The sequence below is a fragment of the Mytilus californianus genome, unplaced genomic scaffold (genome assembly GCF_021869535.1).
Source record: "Mytilus californianus isolate M0D057914Y unplaced genomic scaffold, xbMytCali1.0.p SCAF_6, whole genome shotgun sequence".
Classification (NCBI taxonomy): Eukaryota; Metazoa; Mollusca; class Bivalvia; order Mytilida; family Mytilidae; genus Mytilus; species Mytilus californianus.
Genome location: NW_026262712.1, coordinates 90260769 through 90288315, shown reverse-complemented (window position 1 = coordinate 90288315; position 27547 = coordinate 90260769). Strand labels below are relative to the sequence as shown.

At 31.4% G+C, this 27547-nt stretch overlaps 1 protein-coding gene and 1 long non-coding RNA gene across 3 annotated transcripts in view; both read right to left on the bottom strand.

Moving 5' to 3' along the window:
• The window catches only part of LOC127706126 (uncharacterized), a 137007-nt gene that overhangs the window by 102735 nt on the left and 6725 nt on the right, over positions 1–27547 (bottom strand). Inside the window, exons 7-14 of one of the 2 annotated variants that reach the window (XM_052210578.1) lie at positions 27180–27341; positions 26563–26691; positions 26196–26326; positions 24662–24799; positions 21829–21952; positions 20828–20924; positions 19574–19681; positions 17681–18301 (exon numbers count right to left, since the gene is read on the bottom strand). In XM_052210578.1, coding sequence (XP_052066538.1) covers positions 18234–18301; positions 19574–19681; positions 20828–20924; positions 21829–21952; positions 24662–24799; positions 26196–26326; positions 26563–26691; positions 27180–27341 — 957 coding nt within the window. In that variant the 3' untranslated portion in view covers positions 17681–18233. Of the gene's footprint in view, positions 1–17680; positions 18302–19573; positions 19682–20827; positions 20925–21828; positions 21953–24661; positions 24800–26195; positions 26327–26562; positions 26692–27179; positions 27342–27547 lie in introns of those variants that run through there. The other variant, XM_052210577.1, reaches the window with a different exon arrangement.
• Positions 6497–11469, bottom strand: LOC127706128 (uncharacterized). Its single transcript, XR_007984240.1, has 2 exons — positions 11421–11469; positions 6497–7090 (listed from the first exon to the last, which is right to left on the bottom strand). It is a non-coding gene; the product is annotated as an uncharacterized LOC127706128 (long non-coding RNA).

Sequence of the window (27547 nt, the reverse complement as noted above, 5' to 3'; positions counted from 1 at the left end):
CAGGACGTCAGTTGAACAATTTTGAATTTTTGTGTAATTCGTCTTACATTTACATTTGGTTTAGACATTAACACATCTCAAATGTTAAGCAATGCTGGAAAACATGTTATAAATCTTTGTTAAATTTAATGACAGCTTCTTGGTAGAACTTAAACGATTTAGAGCTCAATATAATTTGAAGATAACTGTTTTATGTTGAAGACCGTATGTTCTCCTCTTCTTTGTCTTTTATTTGTATCAGGCACACGCCAATATGAGCTTTGAAGAAACTCAACATATGAAGAAGAATGAAAAGAATCTAAAATTATCCTTTGTCTACAAGTTCTATCCTCACACTGAATATTTCTCATAGTCGTGACTATGTCGATCCCATCTATCCATTAAACTTAAACTAAGGAATAGCACAGATACATGTATACCTGCTACACAATTTAAGATAAATCTTAAAATAGACAGTAATGTTTAATTGAGATTGCACCTTCATAAATAGATGTATCACAGTTAACCCTGGAATCTCTTCGCTTGTCGTAATTGTCCCTTTTTTATCGAATGTGACTTCAAGAAATGCGATTGATCACCGAAACTTAACATCCGTTTAGAAGCAGTTTCTCGATGAATTCCTTGTCAGACAGGTGGTAACACTATGGCAATTGTGAAAAATCATTAGTTTTTTATTGGGTATAATGGGTTTTGTCTTGCATGATTCGTGCATTGCATGATGTAATATCTTCAAAGTAATTTTGGTTCGTTCCTGTTCTACTTATTCGGCAGTTGACTAATTATACCCTCGCTTTAAAAAAGTGTGGGTATACTGTTTTACCTCTGTCTGTCCGTCCGTCCATCTGTCCATCCATCCGTCCGTCCGTCCGTCCGTCTGTCTGTGCCTTGAATATTTTTCGTCGCATTTTTTTCAGGAACTACATCATAAGGATTTCTGAAATTTGGTTTCAGGGTTTATATAAGTCAGCTATACCGTGTGATGCGTTTTCAGATTCATGACTCAACAACTTCCTGTTAACCGAACACATACATCATTTTACACATGACATCCAAGTAGTTGAAAATTTTCGTCACATTTATCTCAGGAACTACATTACAAGGATTTCTGAAATATGGTTTCAGGGTTTATATGAGTCAGCTATACTGTGTGATGCGTTTTCAGATTTATCATTCAACAACTTCCTGTTTACTGAAATATTTGGGCGGGGGTATCATTAGTGAGCAGTAGCTCGCAGTTTCACTTGTTTCCATTTTTGTTTACTATAAGAAGTGCTTATTCATAGTAATGTTTAGGATGTTACGGTTTGATAAGCAGACAAAATCTGTTTTTAATTTCAAATCGTTTGCGTGAAGAAACGACTTTAAACCATAATTTATTATATACTTGTTTGACAAAAATAATTATGTGAAACTCTTTGCATATTATATAAGTATTTCGAAGGACCATAAACTTTTGGAATTTACATAATGTATAAGGAGAACAGCAGGAACATGTGTGTAATTTCCCTTGATCAATATATAATGTTTTGCAGAAAAAATGTAAAAAACGATTCTAGTGTAGCTCTATAAGGTAGAAACAGAGAAAACTGCAGGCTCCAAAAATAGAAACTGTGCAATTTGTCTTATATTTAGATGAGGTGAAAAACATACATATCCCTGTTTTCCTTTTTACCGTTGGCCAAAAGGTTAGACAGAACTCTGTTGTTGCTATATCAATGTTCTGAGTCTAAGCAGGTTATTTTACAACCCTTTTCGTTGTGTATATCGTGACTAATTTCAAACCGCTTACAAGGATCTGCTATAAATACTTTACACAAAAGAATTTTTCATTCTATCCTTCTCTTGACAATTTTATCAACTCTGATTTTTGAAGGAGAGGGTTTCATAAATTTTCCCTTTTTTTTAGAAGAATCCGGGCAATTCTGAATTTTACACAATAAGTAAATAGCTGTTAAATGTTGAAGATCATACATGTATGGTCCCATGGAAAACAACTGTCCTCCTCTTCTTAATGACTTATTACTTTCCTCATATGATATTGATATCAAACAGGGTCTTCTTGAAAATTGCAAATACTTTAGGATATGACTTAGAAATTTCAGTGATCATTTAGGTGTCTTATATCGATGAAAGGTCAGATCCTTTGATACTGTGTTATGTCTCACATATTTTTAACCAAAACTTTTTCTTGTGATTTCTGTCGTTCAAATTCCTGAAATTCTTTCATAATAGAAATTGAACTTTTGATTTTTGATTGGAAATTAAAAGTTATGAGTAGAATCATCGATGCATTATATGTTGTAAAGTTTTGAAAATAGTTAAAATTATGTTTCTACTTAGAAATAATTATTCTTCAATTTATTAATTATGTTTTCTACATCGAAAAGCCGATTTAAAGGGATCCTTAGAGGTTTGAGATTTGCTAAGTAGAAGAAACCTTTGTTTTTGAACTTTTAGAAATCACTTGTTTCAATTAGTAATGTAAAAGTTCTTTTAAACAATAAACAAACGAAGAAGCAACGTGAAGCTCTTAGTTAAACAAATCAATGCAGGAGTCTCTCAACCTTTTGTGGAATTCATGAAATATATTAAGGGAAAAACAGGAATATGTATGTAATTTTTCTTCTTTAAATATAGAATGTTTCGCAGTAAACATGTAAATATTGATTGTATTATAGCCTATGGATTTGAACAAGCCCTATGAAGAAGAACAAGATAATACTCAAGCCTCCAGAAATATAACCTGTGCAATTTGTCTTATGTTAAGGTACGTGGGAAAACATACGTATCACTCTTTTCCTTTATACTTTTGGCCAAGTTCCGAAAGGTTAAACAGAACTAGTTATACTGATGTCCTTTTTCAAAATCTAAATTTGTCATTTCATTGATTTTTTCTACTCTGAAAAGCCGATTTAACGTGATCCTTAGAGTGATGAGGTATATCGAAATCAGATCCTGTCGATGTTCTCAAGACGACAGTTGAACCATTATCAGTTTTGAACTTTTGGGTAATTAGCCTTTCGTTTTGTTTAGACCCTAAATAAAGGCAACAGTAGTATACCGGTGTTCAAAAGTCATAAATCGATTTAGAGAGAACAAATCAGGGTTACAAACCAAAATCGAGGGAAACACATCAAATGTAAGAGGAAAACAAAGGAAGAACAGGAACACCGAAGTGCAACAAAAACAAACGCCAAGACACATAGAAACGAACTATTTGATAAAAACTGCCATATTCCTGACTTGTTACAGGACATTTTAAGAAAAAATAGTGGGTTGAACCTGGGTTCATGGCATGCCAAACCTAACACATCTAAATGTTAAGCAGTGCGGGGAAACACTTTGTTAAATTTAATGACAGCTTCTTGGTAGAACCAAAACTATTTAGAGTTCAGTATAATTTGTAGATAACTGTTTTGTGTTGAAGACCGTATGTTCCTATAACGAACAATTAACTGTTCTCCTCTTCTCTGTCTTTTATTCGTATGAAGCACATGCCAATGTAAGGTTTGAAGAAACTCTTTTAAGATGAAGAAGAATCAGAAGAAGCTAAGATTATCCTTTATCTACAGGTTTTATCCACACACTGAATGTTTAACACAGAGTGGTGACTATGTCGTTTCCATCTATTCATTTAACTTTAACTAAAGAAGAACATCGATAACTGCTACACAACTTCAGATCAATCTTAGAATAGACAGTAAGTTTTGATTGAAAATGCATCTTCATGAGAACATGTATCACAGTTAACCGTGGAATATCTTCATTTGTCGTAGTTGTTCCTTTTTCATCGAATGCGACTCCAAGAAATGTGACTTATCACCTAAATCTAGACATCCTTTAAAAACAGTTTCACCGTGACTTCCTGTCAGACAGGTTGTAAAACTTTAGCAATTGAGAAAATTCATTCGAAAAGGAATGGAACTATTAGTATTTATTGGGTATAATGGGTTTTGTCTTGCATGATTCGTGCATTACATGATGTAATATCTTCAAAGAAAGTTTGGTTCGTTTCTGTTCTACTTATTCTACAATTGACTAATTTCCTTTTTTTTTTTTTACTATTAAGAAATGCTTATTCATAGTGATGTTTAGAATACTAAGGTTCGATAAGCAGACAAAATTTGTTTTTAATTTAAAATCATTTGCGTGACGAAACAACTTTAAACCATAGTTTATTATATATGTGTTTGAAAAATAACTATTTAAAATTGTTTGCATATAATATAAGTATTTAAAGAGGCGAATAATTTTTGGAATTTACAGAATGTATAAGGAGAACAGCAGGAACAGGTATGTACTTTCCCCTGTTTAAATATAGATTTGTTCACTAGAAGTTATAAACACCTGTAAATCGATTGTATAGAACGCCGTTCGATTTCGAGCACGGATTAAACAAATTCAACCCGAGTGGTAAATTTGCCTGCATAAGTAGACATATTTAGAAATAGTTCATAAACTCTTTTTTATCTAAATATTCTGAATTGCATACTTATTCCCTTTTAACTGATAATATTTATAAACACTTGGCCAAATCAGAACTCTACAATACATGTCATTGTTCTGTATCTAACTTAAGAAATTACACATTCCTCTTAACCATTGTTAACTGTATAAACACTGGAGACAATTTCTTATCGTTAATCATAAATCTGCAATTTATTAGTTATCTTCCTAAGAAAGTTTTTAATTTAAATGCTTGTACAAAAGAGTACGATACAAGGTGGCTTTACTTTAAGGCGATAAACATAACGTTGCATAATTATTTCTTTTTGAAATAAGGATGTACAACTACCTGCTGCAAGACCTAGTTTGGATATTAAGCATTATAAATAAAAAACAATAAAAAAACAGGGTGCGATGAGGGCTTTGTTTGACCCATTTTGTTATAGAAACTTTTAATTCCAATTTTTATCAATTTGACAGATTGAGTGATACAAAATCAAAGTAGTTTGTGATCTTTGACGTTATCGTTCGACGATTTTTTTGTGAACAGAATGCAGAGGTTTTGGTAAATTTTTTACTGGATTATTGGATCTGCAAATACGAGTCACAATATTCAAATATTGGTGTTTTTTTAAGTAAAAATAAATCTGTATTAGCTCATGCCCTCTGTGAATATTCAGGATATTTCAAATTTATTATTACATTATTGCACATACATATGGATGATATTAGTATTTGTGGACTTGTTCGTCTTTTCGTCGATTTTGTTTTTTACATGGCGTTGTCAGTTTTTCTTTGACTGGACTCATGAGTTTTGAATGTTCTCTTGGTATCGTCCACCTCTTTTTCATCCTATTTATTGTAAGCACTTCGATTTTTAAAACAAAAAGGTCTTGGCGCGCCTTCTCCTTTGACTTACACTCATTTATCATAGGTCAAAGCACGTTTATATTGTAAAGCAATGCTGGAAAACATGCAAGGTTTGAGCGATGTTTAACCCTCGCCTTAATTTGATTTGCATGTCCGGAATTTGTAATTCAGTAGTTGCTTATGGTTGCTGTTTATCATATTGGTGATCTACTTTGATTTAGAAGTCAGAGATAATAAAACATTTTTTAAATGAAGTTATACAGCTGAAAACAAGGCATTATATGAACGTATATCGGGATAATTATTTTGTAATTTGCCTTACACTTACAAATGTACTTTAGACGATAACACGTCTAAATTATGACATAATGCTGGGAATTTTTTACTCTTTCTCCGATAAATTTGTTCATATTTATTTTTTAATGTGACTAAGGGCGATTTAGAGCTTTACATGTTTTGTATGATATAGCTACTTAAGAAGAATGAAAGGAAGCTATAATTGTACTTTTACCTCACTTTTCGGAAAGATCAGATCCTTTGACTGAACAATTCACAATATGTTGACTTTGTTGATCGCATACATCCTAGTGAATTTGAAATAAAGATTTCCTATTAAAAAGTGTTCATACCATTTTTCTAGCTCTAAATCGGCATCAATAGTGTCGTTTCCATTAGGTCATTTTTAGGCTTTTGTCTATACTAGACAGGTAAATATATATACATGTTGTTTAATTCTACTGAGAATCCATCCCCCTTGCCATCCTTAATTTTTACCATTGGAAAGTTATATGAACCGAGTAGATCACAGAATTAGTTAAAGAATAACACTGAACACTACGATGCAGTAAAAACGAAAAGCAAAGCCTGCAAAACTACAGATAAAAGAGTACTGAATAAAGCATTAACAAACAATCTCCCCAGTTACTGAAGCTGAAATGGTTTTCTTATATAGATATCTGAACAATAACATATGTTTCCAATGACAGTTGCGTTATTATACAAAACAGGTTTAGTTAAAGATTCAAACAATAAATAAGAGATGAAATGTTTATTCAAATGGCACATGAAGCGTGAAATAAAACCCCATGTAAATAGGTCTTAAATAAATAAAAGAAAGATTTGCAAGAATTAAATCTTAACATGTTTTGCTGATGAATTAGCGTACAAAACAAGAAATAGCTGAGTGACAAATACCGTTTTATTTAGAATTCTGAAGTTTTCGATTTTTTAAACATACCATATTTTTGTTATCAATTAACACAAGAATAATACATTTGTACATGAATACTCTTCAGTTCCTAAAATAAAGTTAAAAAAGAAAAAGTTAACTTTGCTTGAAATGATCGTTTCACAATAACAAAACATTTCATGTAGCTCAATGCCATCCTATGGCTTTCGTAACTGATCCACCGATAGATTTTATTCCACGCCAAATTGAACCAAAAAACCCTGTTACTTTCTTCACAACACCACCAAAAAATTCTTTTGCTCTTTTTGTAAAGGTGCGTCGTGTCCATGAGTAATTTACTCCATAATGGTCAATGTCAATTGTAAGTTGATTTTCGCCATTGCCAGACCGATATTTTATTGGTTCGTACAAAGCATCTGGAATATTTATCAAAACTTCAACATTTGATTCTCCATCTAAGTAATCCGAAATATGCAGTCGGACACTTCTGAGTCGACTTCTTAGATTTTCATCCAAGCTATGTCTGTGATTTCTGATCATCTCATTTATAGTTAAATGGTCTATGCGTTCTCGATAAGAGTATGCCTACAAAAGCATAAACATTTCTTTTAGAAAATTGTCAAAAATCATTATTTGCTTCACTCAGCATACAGAACCAGATCCCGTAACACGCAAAAACATATTTCAATCTATGTTTTTGGTTGTACATTTAAAGTTTGAAAACTTTGTTTACAATTTCAATTTGTTTTAAATTTATCAAATGATATTCTCTGTCAACAAGAAGTGTATCTCGAATGTTAAAAATGTCATGACTTTGCAAATGAAAGACATGACATGTCGAATTAAAGACAATGAACAAGCAAAAAAACGACATACAATTAACCCTAAAACAGACGAAAAAATCAAACACACAAAATAAGACATATACATATCAACATTTAACAAATTCTTATACAATATTCAAAACTTCCATGACTTTAAAAAATCGACCACATTTTTTTGTACTGACTAGATTCAGGACACTAATGGTGTTGGTATCAATACCAGTAGGTGCAAATTTTTCTGTATTGTTATGAGTTACAATTTATGACTAAAATCAGCAAAGACCCATCGAAACAACATCTGATTCAAAAATTTAATAACACTTTTAGATATTTGGATGATATATTGGCTCTCAATAATGACAACTTCAGTATGTACACTAGAGAGATTTATCCTGCTGAACTGACTTTAAATAATGCTAACACTAACAATGAACACTGCCCTTTTCTGGATCTTGATATCTATATCTTTAACGGGAAGCTTAATACCAAAATTTATGATAAAAGAGATGAATTTTCATTTCCCATTGTTAATTATCCCTTTTTAGATGGTGACGTTCCCTTGTCACCATCTTATGGTGTTTATATATCTCAACGTGTTCGATTCGCTCGTGTATGTAACAACGTATTTGATTTTAACGAAAGAAATCTCTGTATTACTGAAAAATAATTACACCAGGGTTTTCGATATCACAAACTAGTCAAAACATTTACTCAATTTTATCATCGGTACAAGGACATTATTCGTAAATATAAATCAACATGTAGACATCTTATACGTTCAGGTATTTCACATCCAATCTTTTATGGTAATATTCTTTACAAAGCACAAAAATGTCGCCATTCTCCTCAAAAGTTAACCAAACCTTTAAACAGACTTATTCAGAAAGGATATAGTTACGATACTGTTGTCAGGTCATTGAAGATGGCATATTTTGGTATTAATATTGATTCACTCATGGAAATTTAGTGGATTTTTTCTACATGAAATTTTTAAAAGTTAGTCTTTATTCCGAATAACTATTTCTAAGTTTTATTGTGTGTACAACATTCCCGCCGAAATGTTACAGAACAAAAGAAAGCATGCAGAACAAAGAAACTCAAGGAAGGGTGATCTGGTAGGTGTGATCCGACTCAGGTCACCCCTGTTAGAACAAAGGAGTTGGGATGTTAGGTAGGGTATTCAATTATTCACAATATCAATTTCAAGTCATATTTTGTAGAACGACTGCGTAATTATGTGCTAAAATAAGAATCATTAAAAAAACAGTCTACGATATTTAAAAACGCATGATGCAAACTTTTTTCCTTTAATTTTAACGAAATTAAACATTTTTGGTTTGTTGAAATCGTGCTAAAACGATGCGGAAGACACCAAGGAGAAATTAAAAACACATAACATCGCCATGGCAAAGCACGAAAGACAACAACAAAAAAACAAACAAATTCACAAAACACTACATAGAAAACTTAAGACTAATCAATACGAACCTAAGGATAACAAAGTTTTTCCTAACGCAAATAAAAGATTTCAGTTTTGCCACCAATTTAGGAGCAAAGTCTTGTTAACATTTCAACATGTCATCTTGACTCGACATGATTAATAAGTTTGACTTCGAAAATCATATTTTTACTGTATATTACTTACATATTCCTTCCTAACGCTTATGTTTCTCTATCCTCAGGTAATATTGCCGTAGCCGTATTTTGGACAACTTTTCGGTATTTTCGGACTTCAATTTCGAAATATGTGATTTGTTTTTGCAACTGTTTTGATTCGAGCGCCACTGATGAGCCTTATGTGCATGAAAAGGCGTTTGGCATACCAAATTATAAGCCTGGTATATTAAAACTTATCATGCATTTTTATTTTCAAGTAATGGCAAATTATTTTCTTCCTGATAATGAAAACGATGTGACTTTATTAAAAATAAATCTAAACTTGGTTGTTTATTTTTTGAAAATGCTTGATTTACAAAGCAAAAAAAAGGAAATTGTAGTTGGTATTACATCTTATCTACAGCTTTCGGCACGACATAAGATATGTCATTGGGTCAATTTTTATGTAAACGTAAGCAACAATACTAACTGACAGCTACAGATACGCGAATGTATGTTTGGAAAATACAGAATTCTGAGTTTTTACTTTTTTTTTTTTAAATCAAACAGTGTCTTAAAAACAAATTACTTCTGTTCAAACATACAGGTTTCCGAGAGCATTTAAGTTCAATCAAGGGGTATACCATATATCATTGATTGAAATGGCTCTCCACTGAGTAGTCATTAAAACATCAAACCAATAAATTGATTTGTAGATCTGAAATTGCTGTTTTAATTGATCTCTTTCCCATTACACTTTCGAGACAATACCCCAACACATCCAAGGTTCATAAAAATTCATTTACGGGCAATAATTATAATATGGAAATCAACTGATGGTTGTATTGCATTGTCAATCGTTTTTGCTGTTTATAGTTTCTGTCTGTCTATTATATGTTTTATGATAATACACTGAATCTTCATTCATTCATTCATTGACGGGTGAAAGATTTCAAAAAAAGTTTATAACGACGACAGAAGACGACGACGACGGACACAAACTTATGGCAATAGATAACTAGGTTCACAGGGCCTAGTGAGCTAAACAATAAACAAATATTTAAAAAGAGGATAAATGTATACTACGTAGAATTAAACACTGAAAATTGAAAATGCACACCTAGATTAAAAAGTTACACACTGAGAATTACAAATACGCAGTGAGAAATAGAAGTTACACACTGAGATTAAAAAAATTAAAAAAATACAAAATGAAAATTTACAATTTCACATATCTATTTTGCAAACTTATGGTCATTTTGGATATATACCTAAATAGATCAAATTTATTCGTTCAGTGTATGTTCACTTGTGTTAGTATGTCTTTTGATTGAGTTAAGCCATTTCAATTGATATTTTATAGTGTGTCTTTCTATGTTGTGATGTTACACTATTGTTTCAGACAAGGGTGAAGGTTTGGTACCATTTAAACGTTTAAACCCGCTGCAATTGTTTGCACCTGGCCTGAGTCAGGAATTTGAGGTTCAGTAGTTGCCGTTTGTTGATGTGGTTCATAAGTGTTTCTCGTTTCTCGTTTTTTATTTATAGATTAGACCGTTGGTTTTCCCGTTTGAATGGTTTTACATTAGTAATTTTTGGGGCCCTTTATAGCTTCCTGTGCGGTGTGAGCCAAGGCTCCGTGTTGAAGGCCGTACTTTGACCTATAATGGTTTACTTTTATAAATTGTGACTTGGATGGAGAGTTGACTCATTAGCACTCATACCACATTTTATTATATCTACTAAGGTAACTTATGGTTTCGAACGAACCCTCTTTTTTCAGTGGCAGTCCTTTATTGAAACTTTTTGAACACATAGGTTACCTAAAGGTGGATACGAAAACACATCCTGAGTGTCGTTTGTGGCGGTTTTTTCGTGTGTGTAACGTAACATTTTCGTCTACCGTTTTTCTTAGTGTTGGTAGGATTGATTTGGTGTGTGACTTGCCCTTTTAATTCAATAACCTCCCTTGGTTATAGGTTGAAAGTTATAAATGTTTATCAAGTTTATCGATAATTAAGTCGTTTTGCGTCAGGGTTCTAATGTTATCGTGACTGTCTTTGAAAAAATCATTTGGCTGGTATTTACAATCCTTTTGTGGGAAAAAAATCAAATTAAAATACTTATTCAAGCAATTAGATAACATTTTACATTAATATTTTTAGAACGAACGAAAAACTTCAGTTTTCAAAGTTGATAATGTTTCGTATGACATGTAAGATTGAATGACATATTTTTGTACGTTGCATATGCTAATAAGTCATAATTGAAATTATTCGGCAAAATTTTTTTTCCATTCGGCAAGAACTGAAGAAACAATTACACCTGATTTTTTACTAAAACTCAAATAATCTATATTCTTACTTAATTTTTATTTACATCTGTTTTGGTAGTTAAAACTAAATTAACCGATCTATTTAATGAGCAATTTATATTCTACCTTATTCTAATTCAATTATCGAAGAAGCAAATGAGTTTAAAAGTATTTATCTTACTATCTTGTCGTTAAAAGTAGTTATATCCTTTCGGTAAAAACATAGGTAATTTAATCTATTATAAAATATTCAATATTACTATTTTTAGGAAAACTATTTTTAAACCGACATTTTCCACTTTCTTGGCTCATTTAAATTCAATTTCGATCCCTTTAAACTTAAAACCATCTTTGTAGTAATATACAAGATGGAATTTACTATGCCAATGTTTACTTCATCGGTCTATGATGGTTTTTAAACATAAATGTAGACGTCGTTAACAAAAATGTTTCATGAATTTAATAAAATAGTTTATAGGAAGACCATTAAAAAGTCGTGTGTATGTGTCATGAATCGAATAAAATAGTTTGTAGGAAGACCAGAGCTCATTTACTTATACTGCTAAAAACAACAAATAATTATAAAGACCAGAAACAAATCATCGCAGAATAAGATGAGATACAACGAAACGTAAAACCAAATATAATGGCTAGTCCCCTTTAAGTAATAAATAAAACTTAGTATATACCCTTGGAACTCATTAATATTGAAAAAATTGATATCAATTAATCACATATCTCCTCTAAACAAAAAATGAAAGAGAATTCTTCTGCTGTTTGGTGGCCAAATTTCATTTCCCAATGCCTGAGGTTTATTCGCTTCCTGTTTTACAGTTTTGTCGTTTATTAATTGAAGTATACATCTCCACTTTTCCTGTTTGGTCTGTTTGTATACCGAAGAGTGGCGAAAGATACCAAAGGGACATTCAAACCCATAAGTCGAAAAAAAAACTATCAACGCCGTGACTAAGAATGAAAAAGACCAAAGACAACACTATACAAAACGCTAAATTAAAAACTACAGACTGAGCAACATGAATTGGTTAGTCAATATTATTGCCCAATTAAAACATTAAATTTATGTCTTGCCCAGTTCAACAAAAATCTGTATGTGCACCATGAAGGGGTAAATGTCTATATTGTTTTTTAAAAATTTATAGTGATATTATTAGGCAACATTTAGTTACTTTTTTCCACTCTGCAGTTGGTTGAAATTGACCGATTTTGTTAATTTATGTATGTCGCGTTATCAGCAAATAGCATAGAAAAAATTTGCTTAAATCAATTTTATGCATTGACTAAACTTGCAGTAAAGAGTGAATTTTGTATCTGTATGGTTCGAAATGAGATAACGAACAGTAAAAAAAACAGTGTTTCATTGCTGTGTGTTTTATGAAGTGTTTAAATTTTGTGTAATTAATAAATACACCATATTCAATTCTATTTTATTATAAATATTATGTAGATATACGATCACAACCATGACGATAAAAGAAGTAAACTTATCACACTGAGGACGATTTTTTCATCAGTTTTCTTCCGTTGATTGACCATTCCTCATATTTCGCTTGTTTTTGTTTCGAGCAGATATATAGACGTATATACTATTCATCTTCAAATACCACAAACGTTAAAGAGACAATAAGATGGAATGTAAAATCAAATTACTGTAAGGACAAATTACAGCATTGACGCTCTTCTTGTATAGCACTTGTTGCACAAGATAAGGGAAGAAACTCCGTACAAAGCTCAAACCATGTTTGAATATAGTGTACAAAAAAATGTAGATTTTCATAAATCATCAGACGTACATGTATTTATTTCTACAGCTAGCAATGTAAAAAACACATTTAAATGTTGATAAGTACTAAGCGGCATAATCAAAATTTAAAGTTGCACAATATAAAAATTTTGGTCTGGAAAAATTAAATTAAAGGATTTAAAATGTTAATATTTATACGAACGTATAAAAAATGACCATTAAACATAACTAACATTTTTCAGTTTTTTGTGTGTGATGGTATTTCTAAAATTCTAAAACAATAAGGTGAACATTTTTACAAATTTATAGATGGGTTTTGATTTAGAACTAATTAAAACAATTACTATACAGCTGTTTTTAATATTGTCTAAATAAAGAATACTAAATTGATTAATTGGTCAACAATCCAACGTGAGTTCGCAGATCTTCAAAACATTTTCTGACAGCTACTTGCAATTTTTGCAATGATTATTTTAGAAAAGCTGTAGTTTAGGTTTTAACGATATAGATTTAATCATTTTTGAATATGATTAGTGGATGTTTTATTCGTGTATTTATTTATTTTATAACGTGTTGTCTTATAGTTCTTTCATGTAGATCATTACTTAATGATTAATATGTTTTCTATTGGAATACGAAATTTAGGCGAGAATTTCCTGTTTTATTAGAAAATGTTGGTGTATGGAACGCTACAGCTGCCTTATGATGACGATAATCATATTATTACGGGTTGTGATATAACATGAAGCAAATTTTCTATACTATAACGACATTTGACTATACTACTCTGTCAATTTGCTATATCACTAAGATAAATTCATATTCTATAAAGACGTTTTGATATAACATTGAGCTACCTTTTCATACTATTCTGTCATTTTACTTTGTTATGAAGACATTCTTTTACACTATGAAGACATCTTAATATATTATGGAGCTACCTTTTCATACTATTCTGTCATTTTACTATACTAGTACTATTATTATGCCAATGATATATCATAAAGATACATTTTATACCATAAAGACATCTTTATATAATATTGAGCAACTTTTTCATACTATTTTGTCACCTCACTATACTATTTTGTCATGTAACTATCTTATAACGATAAATTTGTATACTATTTAATCATCGCGATATAACATGGAGCAACTTTTCATACTATTCTGTCATATTACTACCGTATGAAGACATATTTCAATATCAAGCTACCAATTTCTTATACCACGAGGTGTCATTTATATACCAGTAGTCTAGGCTATTTGATCACACAACAAGAACAATCATCTCGATATAACATAGAGCAACTTTTTCATACTATTTTGTGATATTACTATTTTATGAAGAGGGTTGTTCGGTGTGAGCCAAGGCCCCGTGTTGAAGACCGTACTTTGATCTATAATGGTTTACTTTTACAAATTGTGACTTGGAGGGAGAGTTGTCTCATTGGCACTCATACCACATCTTCTTATATCTATATATTTTAATATCAAGCTACAAAATTCTTATACCACGAGGTGTCATCTACATACCAGTAGACTATTTGATTACACTACAAGACCATTTCGTCGTACCTATCAGAAGACAATTCTATAAATAGTGGCGAAAATATTATATTTCATATTTTTAATTTAATTTTTTTTATTCTGTGTTTTCAGAAATTCCAGTATCGCATCATCAAGTTAATTTGTAGATGATCATCCGCCTGTTTTGTAGTTACAAACACATTCTATCATTCATAAACTTTGGCATGTTTGATCGTATATTTCAGGCAACAGCTTTATTCCCGAAAGCAATGTTATAGATCGTATTTGCTTCACTAAATGTGGTTTCTGAAAGTTTTACAAAATTTTATCTAATAAACACGTGTTTTTTGCTCTAAAATACTATATTCAATCTTTTGAAGATGAAGGTAAGTTAACAATTTCACAGTTTAAACAATGCAAAACACATGCTTGTAATTGTGTTTTCTCCTTTTTATATGCAATCACAGATTTCATAACCTGCTTTATAGAACAAGAGGTCGTGAAAAAATGTAAAGGTCATTTCTCAGTTATTGTCCTCAGTCATGCATTGTAAACCATCAGAAAACAATTTTAACAGCTTGGTTAATCTGTAAATGAATATAGAATTATAATACTGATTTTTTTTTCTTATAAAGAGATAATTTCAATAATCAAACTATTTGACTATGAAATGAAATCATATGTGATCATTCTATTAGAAACAGATGGGCAACGACACGAAATATAAAACTTCTTTATTTTTTTAAATAACTATTTATTTTTTTACGGTTAGAATATAATTCGAAATCAATGTTTACAATAAGCAACCAAGTGTGCTTTTGATTATCTTTTCTTTGATAAAAAAAAATAGATGCGGTGTTTTATTGAATTATATTTAATATGAAAAAAACTTCTTCGTATTGTCTCCGAATAACACTGCAAGATTAATTTCTACAAAATCATCCTTCATAGATTGGTCAAACCATTTACTTAATTGCATTAAAAATATACATTTTGTGTCATGGATGGATACCCCATATCCTTTGTCTTTCTATTATGTACTACGGAATTATTTTGGGATTATTATCCACCTGCAGAATGGGCCATTTCACACCTGCAAACAAATTCAAGAGTTGTCCATGTATTCTTTCTTTGTGGCTTAATTAATAAAATAATTGATGGTGGTTATAGTTATTTATACAGTCATTGTAAAAAAAATATAATGATATTCGTGTAAACTGAAATAATTTCCTTCATGAATAGTTTGAAGCTAGACAACAATGCTTTTTTTTTTATTTCAACATAAAAATTCTGGGCAAAATTTTGAGCATTGAAAAATATCTTAAATTTCTTCTCGTACAGTTTAGAACGGCAGGATATCAGCAGCTTACGTACTTAGAGCTTGCTTTTAGTAACTGCAAGCCGTCTTCAATTTGGTTTTATTTTCATCATTGTTGTATCCGTAAAATTGATGACTTATTATACCGGAGTGAACATACAATATATGTACATTGTCGGAAAAATATAACTTATTTTAACGAGCTTTAGAAACAGGGAGAAAGGGTAGGCTCGCCGAGTTTTTCTCCTGTTTCTTAGTGGGTACAATACGTAACATTTTATATATTCCGACAATGTATCTATAATTTTTATTCTCTTCCGTCTTGATTTTTGAAGAAATCGACATTGGCTTAAACGCAGACCGCAAAGAGGACACCAAAACGAGTTGTGACGTAAACAGTAATTTTAAAACTACCGCTCCCTCAACATAGAAGCATGATAACAGGCCGGAGACTTTCTTTTCACAAGTGAAATAAACCAAAAACACTTTACCTGTTTTTGAAAAAATAGCTGGATGATTGCAGGATAATATGAATATCGTTATTGCATTCTTGTATGAACTCTTTTTTATTCCACTGATTAAGATAAAATGAACATCCATATTTTGATATGCTTTTTGTTAACAGGAAATTATCAGCGGTTGCTTTTATTCTTTTGAGGCATTTGGTTTTGAGGAAAGATCTATGATAGTCTCTGTTAAATGTATTCTCAACTTTTCTGAATGGACATTTAGAGTGATCAGCTCTTCATAAAATGGCTTATCACGGTTTTATGACGTCAAACACGTTACCCGGTCTTATTAAATTTGGCCCGGATATATCACCGACGTCATAATGAATGAAACGACGTTGATGAGTTTGTCCCGAACTTATCAAGTCATCATCCGGTGTGCTGGTTAAACAAAGAAAAACACTTGTTTCTACCATGCAAAATGCAAAAACACATTCCAATAAATGTACAATATGTACCGATTATCAGATTTTCATCATATTTATATTGTAAAATGTCAGCTGCTCGACACAATATGAAGCCTCTTTGAATTCGTTTGCTGCGCTCACTAGACAAAAAGCTTCATATTGTGACTCGCAGCTGATATTTTACAATATCAATATACAGAAAATCTGATAATCGGTACATATTGTACAGACAACGTATGTTGACCTGTTGATGTTTGTGATTATTAATGTTGTTGAATTTCTTTCTCATTGGAAAAATACCCCGCATCGATTTTTATTCATAACATGTTAACCCAAGAAACTCAAGATAACACACACATACATGTATTCTGCAGATTCCATATTTTTTCTCCAAATTGTAGCTTACACTGAACAGACAGAATCCAGGCAAACTAATTGTTAATACCTTAGCGACTTCCTTGTAAAACTTTTGATAGTCTTTCATAATTTGCAATTTGATTACAGGTGTTACAAATGTTTAATACTGTTATATATATGAATAATTTCATGATTTTTTGTAGAATTATCTTATCATGTGTATTCTCGTCTTGTGCACAGTTGGGACATTATATGCCTTCACCTGTGACAGTTGCAGACTGGACATCGCCTCATGTATCGAAGAATGTGGTCAGTTGACATCAAAAGAGAGGTGCTATTGTCAGAAAGCATGTTATAAATCTGCACTTATTTGTCTCAACTCTTGTGTTGACCTGTCAGGATGGGAAGACATTTTGTTGCTTTTGGCTGATGATTAGGAAAAAGTTTATTTACTACGAGAAGCCGACATCTATAATGTAAATAAAGCATATAATAATCACTTGTTTTTATTTCTAGTACTTATTTTAGTTTTCTAAAGGAATTATAAATATCTTCGTAATTACCTTTGTATACCAAGTAAATGTTATTACAGTTATAAGTAAGGGTATTGAATAACAGTTAAACTTCGATTGACGAGCAAATACAATTGACATTTTAAGCCATGAATGATCATTGTGACAACTGCATTCAAATGCTAAAAAACAGAATTCTATTTTTTTTCTTAAATCATAAAATATTTAATCAGCATAATATAGCTTTAAGTATTTGATATAGGGTTACCATCATACTTTTAGTTAAAATATAAAATAAGCTTCAGTTCCATAAACAATAGCGATTCACAAACTAAACAAATGAATTCAGATCAAAATTGAAAAAAACACAATTAATCAATATTGAATAATTCCGTTTTACTATTTTAAAATATTCAATGTATAAAATTCCATTCAATCTTAATTTTTTATGTACATTTTTATGACATATATTTTGAGGGTAGTTATCAACAACATTGTTTCATCATATAAATCATCTGACATTATCAACGAATTACATTTACATTCAAGTATAACGAATTGCATTCAGGTATAGCGAATCTTCTAATTTTAACGTAATATTATATCACAAACTGTGATGGATCTGTAAGACAAATATCGCACAGTTTATCCACCGAGGCCGGCCCATCTGAAATAAATAAACATATCTCATTTATAGGTAAAAGGAAATAAATGTATACAATATAGTAACAAGAAAAACCCACATTAACAAGAGAAAAAGCCCACACATATACGTCAATTGATAGTTGCCAGTGTTCTATATACACTGACATACAAAAATACCATTATGGAAGTATTAAAAAGGATATTTGAGAACCGTTAACCCTGAAAATAATGTATTGCATGCAGGTACAATTACATCTGATGTTTTGATTATTATTGCAATACATGAACAATATAAAAACAATTTAGAAAAAAAGCAAAGAAACTAAGATAAGGTAATAATTGAACTAGCAACTTCATAGATCCTAATTGTTCGATAGTGAGAAATATCTTACTATTCAAACGAGTTTATTTACTATTCAACTTTTGATGCGAATGACATTAACAATTAAATGTAGCCCATTAAAGTTACAGTGACAGAGACACTGCAGAAAAAAAATTAACGATCAAAGTTAACTTTTACATCTTCAAGACGGAACATTTACTTCAATCTGATATCAAACTCTCTCACTGTGCTATTTATTCCTTTTCTTCGCATCTCCTTACAATACATTATTTTCAGGGTTAACGATTCTCAAATGTCTTTTTTGATGCTTCCATAATGGTATTTTAAAAATCCTCTTTACGTGTCTGTCTTGTACAAAATAAATTCTTGTTATTTTATTTGTTCTCGTTTATTGTCTTGTTCATAGACCAGGCCGTTGTTTATTTTTTTTTAGTTTTACTTATTTGACATTTTTGTTCATTTTTTAGGCTTTTTAGATTACTATACGGTATGGGGTTTGCCCATTGTTGAAAGGTAGCTCGCATCCACGTCATATTGGTTCTGGTGGATTTTTGTCTCATTGACAATCCTCCTCCTCCTCCTCCTCCTCCTCCTCCTCATCATCATCATCATCATCATCATCATCAACATCACCATCATCGCCATCCTCCTCCTCCTGCTCATCATCATCATCATCCCCTCCTCCTCCTCCTAATCCTTTACTTCTGATTGTCAATTACAAATATAACCAACGTGTTATGAATTCGCTAATGTACCCTCTTTCATTTCTGACCTTGTGCATATATGCAAAATAAGATAAGACCTAGAACACATTTTTCTGGACAATTGTTAGAACAAGTAGAAAGTTTGCTCAAAACAAAGAAGAAAAAAAACATAACTTGTATGTATTCTATTTTTAAAAAACAGAATATTTTGAGCTTAATTACACATAAACTTAAACTTTTAAAATACCTAGCGGGAAAAATGCATCTTTCTGTATATCCTTCCTTGCAGCTTCAACACAACGTTTCAGAGCAAACAATGCTGACGAACTCATGCATAATGGTGGTTCTCCTACAGCTAATGCAATAAAACGTGAGTGGTTTCAATACTTGTATTAACGTCGTGATATTAAATTATGTACGTAATTCAAATTTAAAAAAAGTTCAATAACTGTTTAGCACACCCCATTTCTCCCACTCTTCCAAAACCATAATCATGAATGTATTCAAGGTATGCTAGAAACCTTCATACCGTTTGCATCTGGTAAGATTGGTTCTAAATAATGACTGCATGAAAGTGTCCTCTACAATACTGATTCTTTTTCCTGGTTTGATTTCGGTACATTTTTAGTTAGATAAGCTCTGCAACATTTGTATTACTAGGTTTTTTATTTTCACATATTTTGGCCTCGAGCATTAGTGAAAAGACATTACATTTGTATTACTAGATTTTGATTTTCACATATTTTGGCCTCGAGCATCAGTGAAAAGACATTAAATGAAAATAACACTGTATGCGTCCGAAGCGATTTTCTGGATTTAACTTCACCACGAACGTCCAAAGCACAAACATTGAAAAGCCAGGGATATATATAAGTAACGAAACACGTGAAGAGCTATATGAACAAAAGGAACCCAAGATAATAGCCAAAATAATTATCGAAATGCGCATCTGATGCCGTAAAAACTGGTACCGTTTATATTAATTTGCTGTTTTCTCTGTTTTTTCTCTCGTTCGGATGCATAATAGGATCTGACTTATACAATGACCGTAAGCTTAGAATGCTGTTTTCCATTTATTTACTTTTTAATTATTGTATAGCCTTTATAGTGTTTCTTTAAATTATTATGCCTTTCTAAAGGCCGATGCAAAATTAAACTATATTTAGAAAATGTATATCAGCACAGTATCAATTTGATATATTAAACACCTCAAACTTGATGCGATATTTTTGGTGGAATCTAAATGTATATGCCCATGAACGAATGAAGATAAGATTAAATCAGTATTCATCTCAACGGACTTTCATATCCTAAATACGTAACCCATAAAACAGTGCCTTGTATTTGTCGTAGAAGTTTAGGTTTTGCACGTTGTTATGTAGAATCATTCTATGAGACTTTATTGTCGAATATAATCCGGGAACATCAATTTGATAACTTTAAATATGTAAAAGTATATCATATCATGACTATTTACACATGTGTAATGCAATACGATTACCTTTTGATCGTAGAACGCCTTTAGGGTTGGGTGCATTCTTTAACAACTGTATTCTAAAGTCAATTGGAATATCTTTGGCCATTGGTGGCTTGTATTCCTAATAGGATTTGATAAATAATTGTTGTACATCACATTCAAATGTCAGTCAAATTATAGATCTTAAATATACTTGACAACATAACTTGCATAGATTGAGAAAAAGTACGGTATTAATTAGATAATTGGCTACAACGACTTATTCTATGCTTGCCTTGCAGGATTAGCGTGTATCTTAATCCTTGTTTCAAAACTGTTAGAACTGAAATACCTGGTTAATGTCATATCATACGGAAATTTGACAATATTGGTCTTTGTTTATTGTAAAAGACTGTGATCTGCTGATGTATTCAACTATTTTACCTTCACTGGTTTGTCGTTGAATGATTTTCATTCCTCGTTAATCAAAACAAATCCCTAAATTTTCAGAAGTGATCAAGTGTAACTTTAAAGATAGAAATTACCGCTGACGTTATTTGAATTGAATGATTGATTGATAGATTGATTGATGCTTGCTTAACGTTATGAAAAAAACAGTAAAAGGATTGAAAATGCCTTTTTCTGATTTTTTATTGATTGATTGATGCCTGCTTAACGTTAAGAGAAACAGTATAAGGATTTTAAATGCCCTTTTTCTGATTTTTTATTGATTGATTGATGCCTGCTTAACGGTAAGAAAAACAGTATCCAGACATGAACTGGTAACATTGTCGTCATATACGTACCATTAGAATAAACTGTTCTAGTTAAGTAATAGTTTTTAGCATATATTAAGTACGAAACGGTAAACTGGATATGTTTTTATGGCATTAACAATTGAAGACTTTCAAATTCATGCACTGTTTTCCGAACATTTCCGATATATCAATGTTCTGATATTACGTCACAGTAAGAGTCGACGCATTTCATTCATAAAAAAGAAACCAAAATTCAATTACAGATATGTTGCTGTATTATTAACTTACCCATGTACTATCAGTCAACAGTCTTCCAGACTGAGGATCAAACTTAACCTGTTCTGTCAGCCAGTATCCAAGTCCCATTACAAAGGCACCCTCTACTTGCCCTACGTCTATCATTGGGTTCATACTAAAAATGATAAAAATAGATATTTTATAATTCTAATTGACTAATTCCATGTTGTTTACATTTATACTTGTTATACATTGTCATTGAAATCACATTTGAATGCCTAGAACCTATTATAATTCATAATTTATAGTAATTATATGCACTGCGTTACTGATTGCGCATTTACCTTTAAAATAAATTATAGAGTTTAAAAATATTTCTCGAATTTCTAAGGACTTTTTGTAGATATAAAATGAGAATAATGATGCACATTCCTTCGGTAAAATCTCAGTGAATATAAAGATATCTACGGTTGCTGTCAAAACAAAGTTTTGTACAGTATGGATGTACCAGACAAATCCAAAAGTCTGATGAAAGAGGCCCAACTCAATGAACCTCAACAATAGAAATGTATTTAACGAGGAGATGTTTGGACAAGTTCGACTCGTAATTAAACAATTATAGATTTCTCCTTTCAATCATTCTAAATGAATTACGATTCCGTCAAGGATATAATAACGCTCCATGGGATTGCAAAACGTTAACAATTTTATTGTTTCCTTTAGATCTCTTGTTCGTCTATATTCTTTTCTTGATGAAACTAACAAAAAAATCACTATGTTGATGACCAATTGAATGTAAATAAATTTTGTTGAAATTCGATACAACTATGACCAATCACGAATCGATTCTTCTTAAAGCGATGGAAACATATAGCTATATTTACCAGTTTGTATTTTTGAAGTTTAATTGACTTTAAAGATAAGACCAGAACAGTAATTTGCACAAAAATCTCTGCCCTCTATTGTCATTAGCCTCTAAATATTGCTCTTTCTATTGGACTTCAAGCTATTGAGACATTTTTACTGAAACAATTGTTATTCATTTGCTAAATACAAACGTAACTTTGTCATAACGACTGGTGAAGATCTGAACAATCTTTTATTAATAAGTACAATAAATACTCAAAGGCCTAAATCAATCATGAATGTCACCAAGAGGAGTAATCAATATATCATTATATATTATTTGGGGAAAATATCAATAAAAATAGACTCAGAAAGCTTCTATTAAATACGCATGCATAAGCTAATACTAACAATGAACACTGTCCTTTCCTGGATCTTGATATCTATTTCTTTAACGGGAAGCTTAATACCAAAATTTTTGATAAAAGAGATGATTTTTCATTTCCTATTGTTAATTATCCATTTTTAGATGGTGACGTTCCCTTGTCACCATCTTATGGTGTTTATATATCTCAACTTGTTCGATTTGCTCGTGTATGTAACAACGTATTTGATTTCAACGAAAGAAATCTCTGTATTACTGAAAAATTATTACACCAGGGTTTTCGATATCACAAACTAGTCAAAACATTTACTAAATTTTATCATCGGTACAAGGACATCATTCGTAAATATAAATCAACATGCAGACATCTTGTACGTTCAGGTATTTCACATCCAATATTTTATGGTAATATTCTGTACAAAGCACAAAAATGTCGGCATTCACCTGAAAAGCTAACCAAACCTTTAAACAGACTTATTCGGAAGGGATATAGTTACTATACTGTTGTCAGATCATTAAGGATTGCATATTTTGGTTTTAATATTGATTCACTCATAGGGTCTTTACATCGGAAATAAACACAATTATTCTAAAACCAGTTGTTGGCATGATACGGGTTATGTTCTTCTCATATATTTTATGATGGTATGATTCTAAACCCCTAACGGGAGAGATTGTACCTGATTTTCATATGATGATGACATAATCTTTCAATCAGTTTAATTGAGGTCTGGAGCTGGCATGTCAGTAACTGCTAGTAGTCCTTTGTTAATTTATGTATCATTGTCATTTTGCTTAGTGTCTTTTGTTACCTATTCTGACATCGGACTCGGACTTCTTTAAAACTGAGTTTTACTGTGCGTATTGCTATGTGTTTCTTTATTCTACATTGGCTAGAGGTATAGGGGGAGGGTTGAGATCTCACAAAACATGTTTAACCCCGCCGCATTTTTGCGCCTGTCCCATGTCAGGAGCCTCTGGCCTTTGTTAGTCTTATATGTTTTTTAATTTTAGTTCATTTATATGTTTTGGAGTTGAGTGTGACGTCCATTTTCACTGAACTAGTACACAATTTTATTTAGGGGCCAGCTGAGGACCACCTCCGGCTGCGGGATTTTCTCGCTGCGTTGAAGACCCATTGGTGGCCTTCGGCTGTTGTCTGCTCTTTGGTCGGGTTGTTCTCTCTTTGACATACTCCCCATTTCCATTCTCAATTTTATAAAAAAATCCCTTCTATTTTCATTTTTTTTTCTTTGTTGATGTTATATTAACTGCATTCAGGGGCGGATATTTCTATTACTCATTTAATTATTATTCTTCGAACACCATAATTTATGGATCTGAGCTTTTTTAAAACAGTTAAAAGTATAACAAAAACACCGAATTCCAAGGTAAATTCTAAAAGGGGAAGTCTATAAAATCTGACAAAATCAAAAGTAATCAACCAACTGACAGAGTGAAATACAACTGTCATATTCCTTACTTGGTACAGGTATTGTCTGAAGAAAATGGTGGGTTTAACCTGGTTTTATAGCTAGTATAAACCCCAACTTGTATAACAGTTGTTTATTGTCTATGTAATTCAGAAACGCACATCAAACGGCGAAAACTGAACGTTTTGAATTAGGTGTTATATGATTCCTTTTGTCTTACCTCTCCCCACAGTCATATAGTAGATCTACTCTATTGATGAGGTATTGACCAGTAAGTACGTCAAATTCTACTTCTGTACATGTGACACCATAGCTATTGTACTGTGGTTCATCCGCAGCCTTACCAGGCTCATAAACACTATGTAATATAACAGAAAATCATTTAAATGTGTAAAAAATTACTTAAGGCAAGTTCAAGAAATTATTTTAAAGTTCCGTACAAATTTCATTCAAATCATCAATATCGCATTTGGCATAGTTTTTAATATGGCGTTTTTAGTAGCAAAATTTATACTTAAAGATTGCAATTACACTCTTTTTTTTTTGGTAAAAGAAATAATACATATATATATATATATATATGTATACTTACAAACAAGTCTAAATTGAAAACAACGTTCACACCTATGATTGCGTTGCATAAAAACCGCAATTTTTATACGTGTGCATGCAAAAAAAAATTCTTGTTAGAGGGGTCTAAATACAGCACAAACAACATTTTCCAAAAGACCAAAAAGGTGAAAAAGTATATTTTAACAAAACGCATTTGACTAACAGGTCGAACCACAAATGTTCTTAAACCCTGCTGACTGTCATTAGCGATTGCCAAATAAACGGATCATCGATGTAATAAATGGATCCTAATTATAAATTTAATACTAAACAGAAAACAATAAACTTACGGAAAAGATGATATACCGCAAACAAAAGGTGCAAAGGTTTTTGTACACCATATCCGGTTTTCGACAATTAATTCAGTGATGTTAGGAATCGAAACGGTATTTGAAAAGCCATACAATTTACCTCAATTTAGGATAGACTCTTAAATTTTGAAAAGTCAAAATAGGATGAACGGATCATATAAACCCGAGCCATACACTTTACCTCAATTTAGGATAGACTCTTAAATTTTGAGGAGTCAAAATAGGATGAACGGATCATATAAACCCGATATATATATATATACTTATATATGTTTTAATACTCTTGATAATTATGATTAATTTTTGAATTTTAAGGGTGTTCGTAAACCCTTTAATTTGGTTTTCAATGTACTCTGTAGTTTACACTCTGCATCTGTTTACATGTACGTAATTAATTGTTTAATACATGCAGTCCTTATTCTTTAAGAATAGATATGGTGTTTTGTCGTTGTATGATCAATTACATCTTCGACATATTGTATCACCAAAGAACTCAGTGCGTCCATACAATTTAATTTTATAGTATTACATAAAAAGGAAAACAGCAATTACCAAAAATACTGGAAAGTACAACCAAGAACATCAGATGACATTCAGATGACATTATCTTTCCATATATCTAAATGCCAAATACGTAAGAGTAACTCACCCTGCCAACAATAAAATAAATTTCATCAATAATTTTCAAAAATGTAAAAGCAAAGGTTTTTAGAGAAGTGAGTTTCTTTCTTTTCAAATATTTACAGACAAGTAGATATAACTTTGGCAATACATTTTAAAAAGTTATAGTAGTTTAACGAATATCTTGTGAACAAGTATAACCAATTTTACCAATATCTTTCCGACAAGTCAACTTTTGCATGTTGACACATCTGTGCCAACTGTGTCCATGTTGGATTTTTCATCTTAGCTTTTACTGGAGCCATTCTTTCTTTTAAAGCCTGACAACAGTTCAAAACAGCCTACAAAATATCAACTACATAAATGATTTACATAGCCGTCTTTGTTATCAAATACAAAAGGCAAACCAAATATAATTTTGAAATTGCCTGAAGTATAATAGAAAAGCTTTTATTTTTAATGTACTCGTAAAGAAGTTATAATGTTTGTCTGTGAGAAAAACCTCACCAAAGATACATGTACGATGCTTTCAAATAGGAAAAATAATTGTAAAATATCTTATGCATTTTACACCTACCAAACAGCATAATTCACTAGTTGTACTGCCACCGCTGGCAAAATCATTGGCATTTGATGTTGTCGTAACTGATTTTACTGTTATTATATCCAGAGGCACTCCAAGCTCAAATGCACACACCTGTGCTACCTTCAATACAGATATATGTTCATTGTTTTTTGTAATTTATAAGCTACACGTATCAAATTTATCTTAAAATGAGTACAGGATTTGAAATACTATTGTCATTTTGTTTTGTAAATAAACGTTTTCATTCTTTTTAAATGCCATATACACAATAAATAAAGAGCGCATATAAATCTAATTTGCTTTTTTCATGAATGTGAAGTAAAAGTAAATGAATATATATAGGGTACCGTCATGTGAATTTTTCTATTGTTCAGATAAGAAGACACATAAGCTTGGAACTAATACTGCTACGCTATTTCTGTATTTCAAAACCAATGTAGTGCCTAAAAATTACGAATGCTGAAAGTATAACTATTCCAAAATTCAAAGTATCTATACAATTCAAAACATTAGCGTACTGTTAGCTGTCTTGATGTTTTCTCTGATCGTTCTCGTTTACTTTCTAGTGTTACATTGTTTTGAAGATTTCTAACTCAATATTTTTATACCTTTGTATTGATTCCTTGTCCCATTTCAACTCCACCATGGGCGATAGATATACTTCCATCCCAGGCATATATATTGACGATTGCATTGTAATGGATGTATGCATATGCGATTCCAAACTTGGCTGGTACTACAGACAAACCCTTTTTCTTCCATCTATTAACCTATATTGTAATATTGATGGGAAAATAGGCAAAGTTCTAATGTGTCAAGAAAAACGTTTATTTTATTATTATTTTTTGTTAAAAAGCTTACAAAAAGACCAACAATAAAAACTGACCACCACGAAATAGCACAATAGTGTTGAAAGAGGCGTTAAACGCCAATCAAACAATAAATACAAAAAGACACATTTTTTTCATTTCAAATC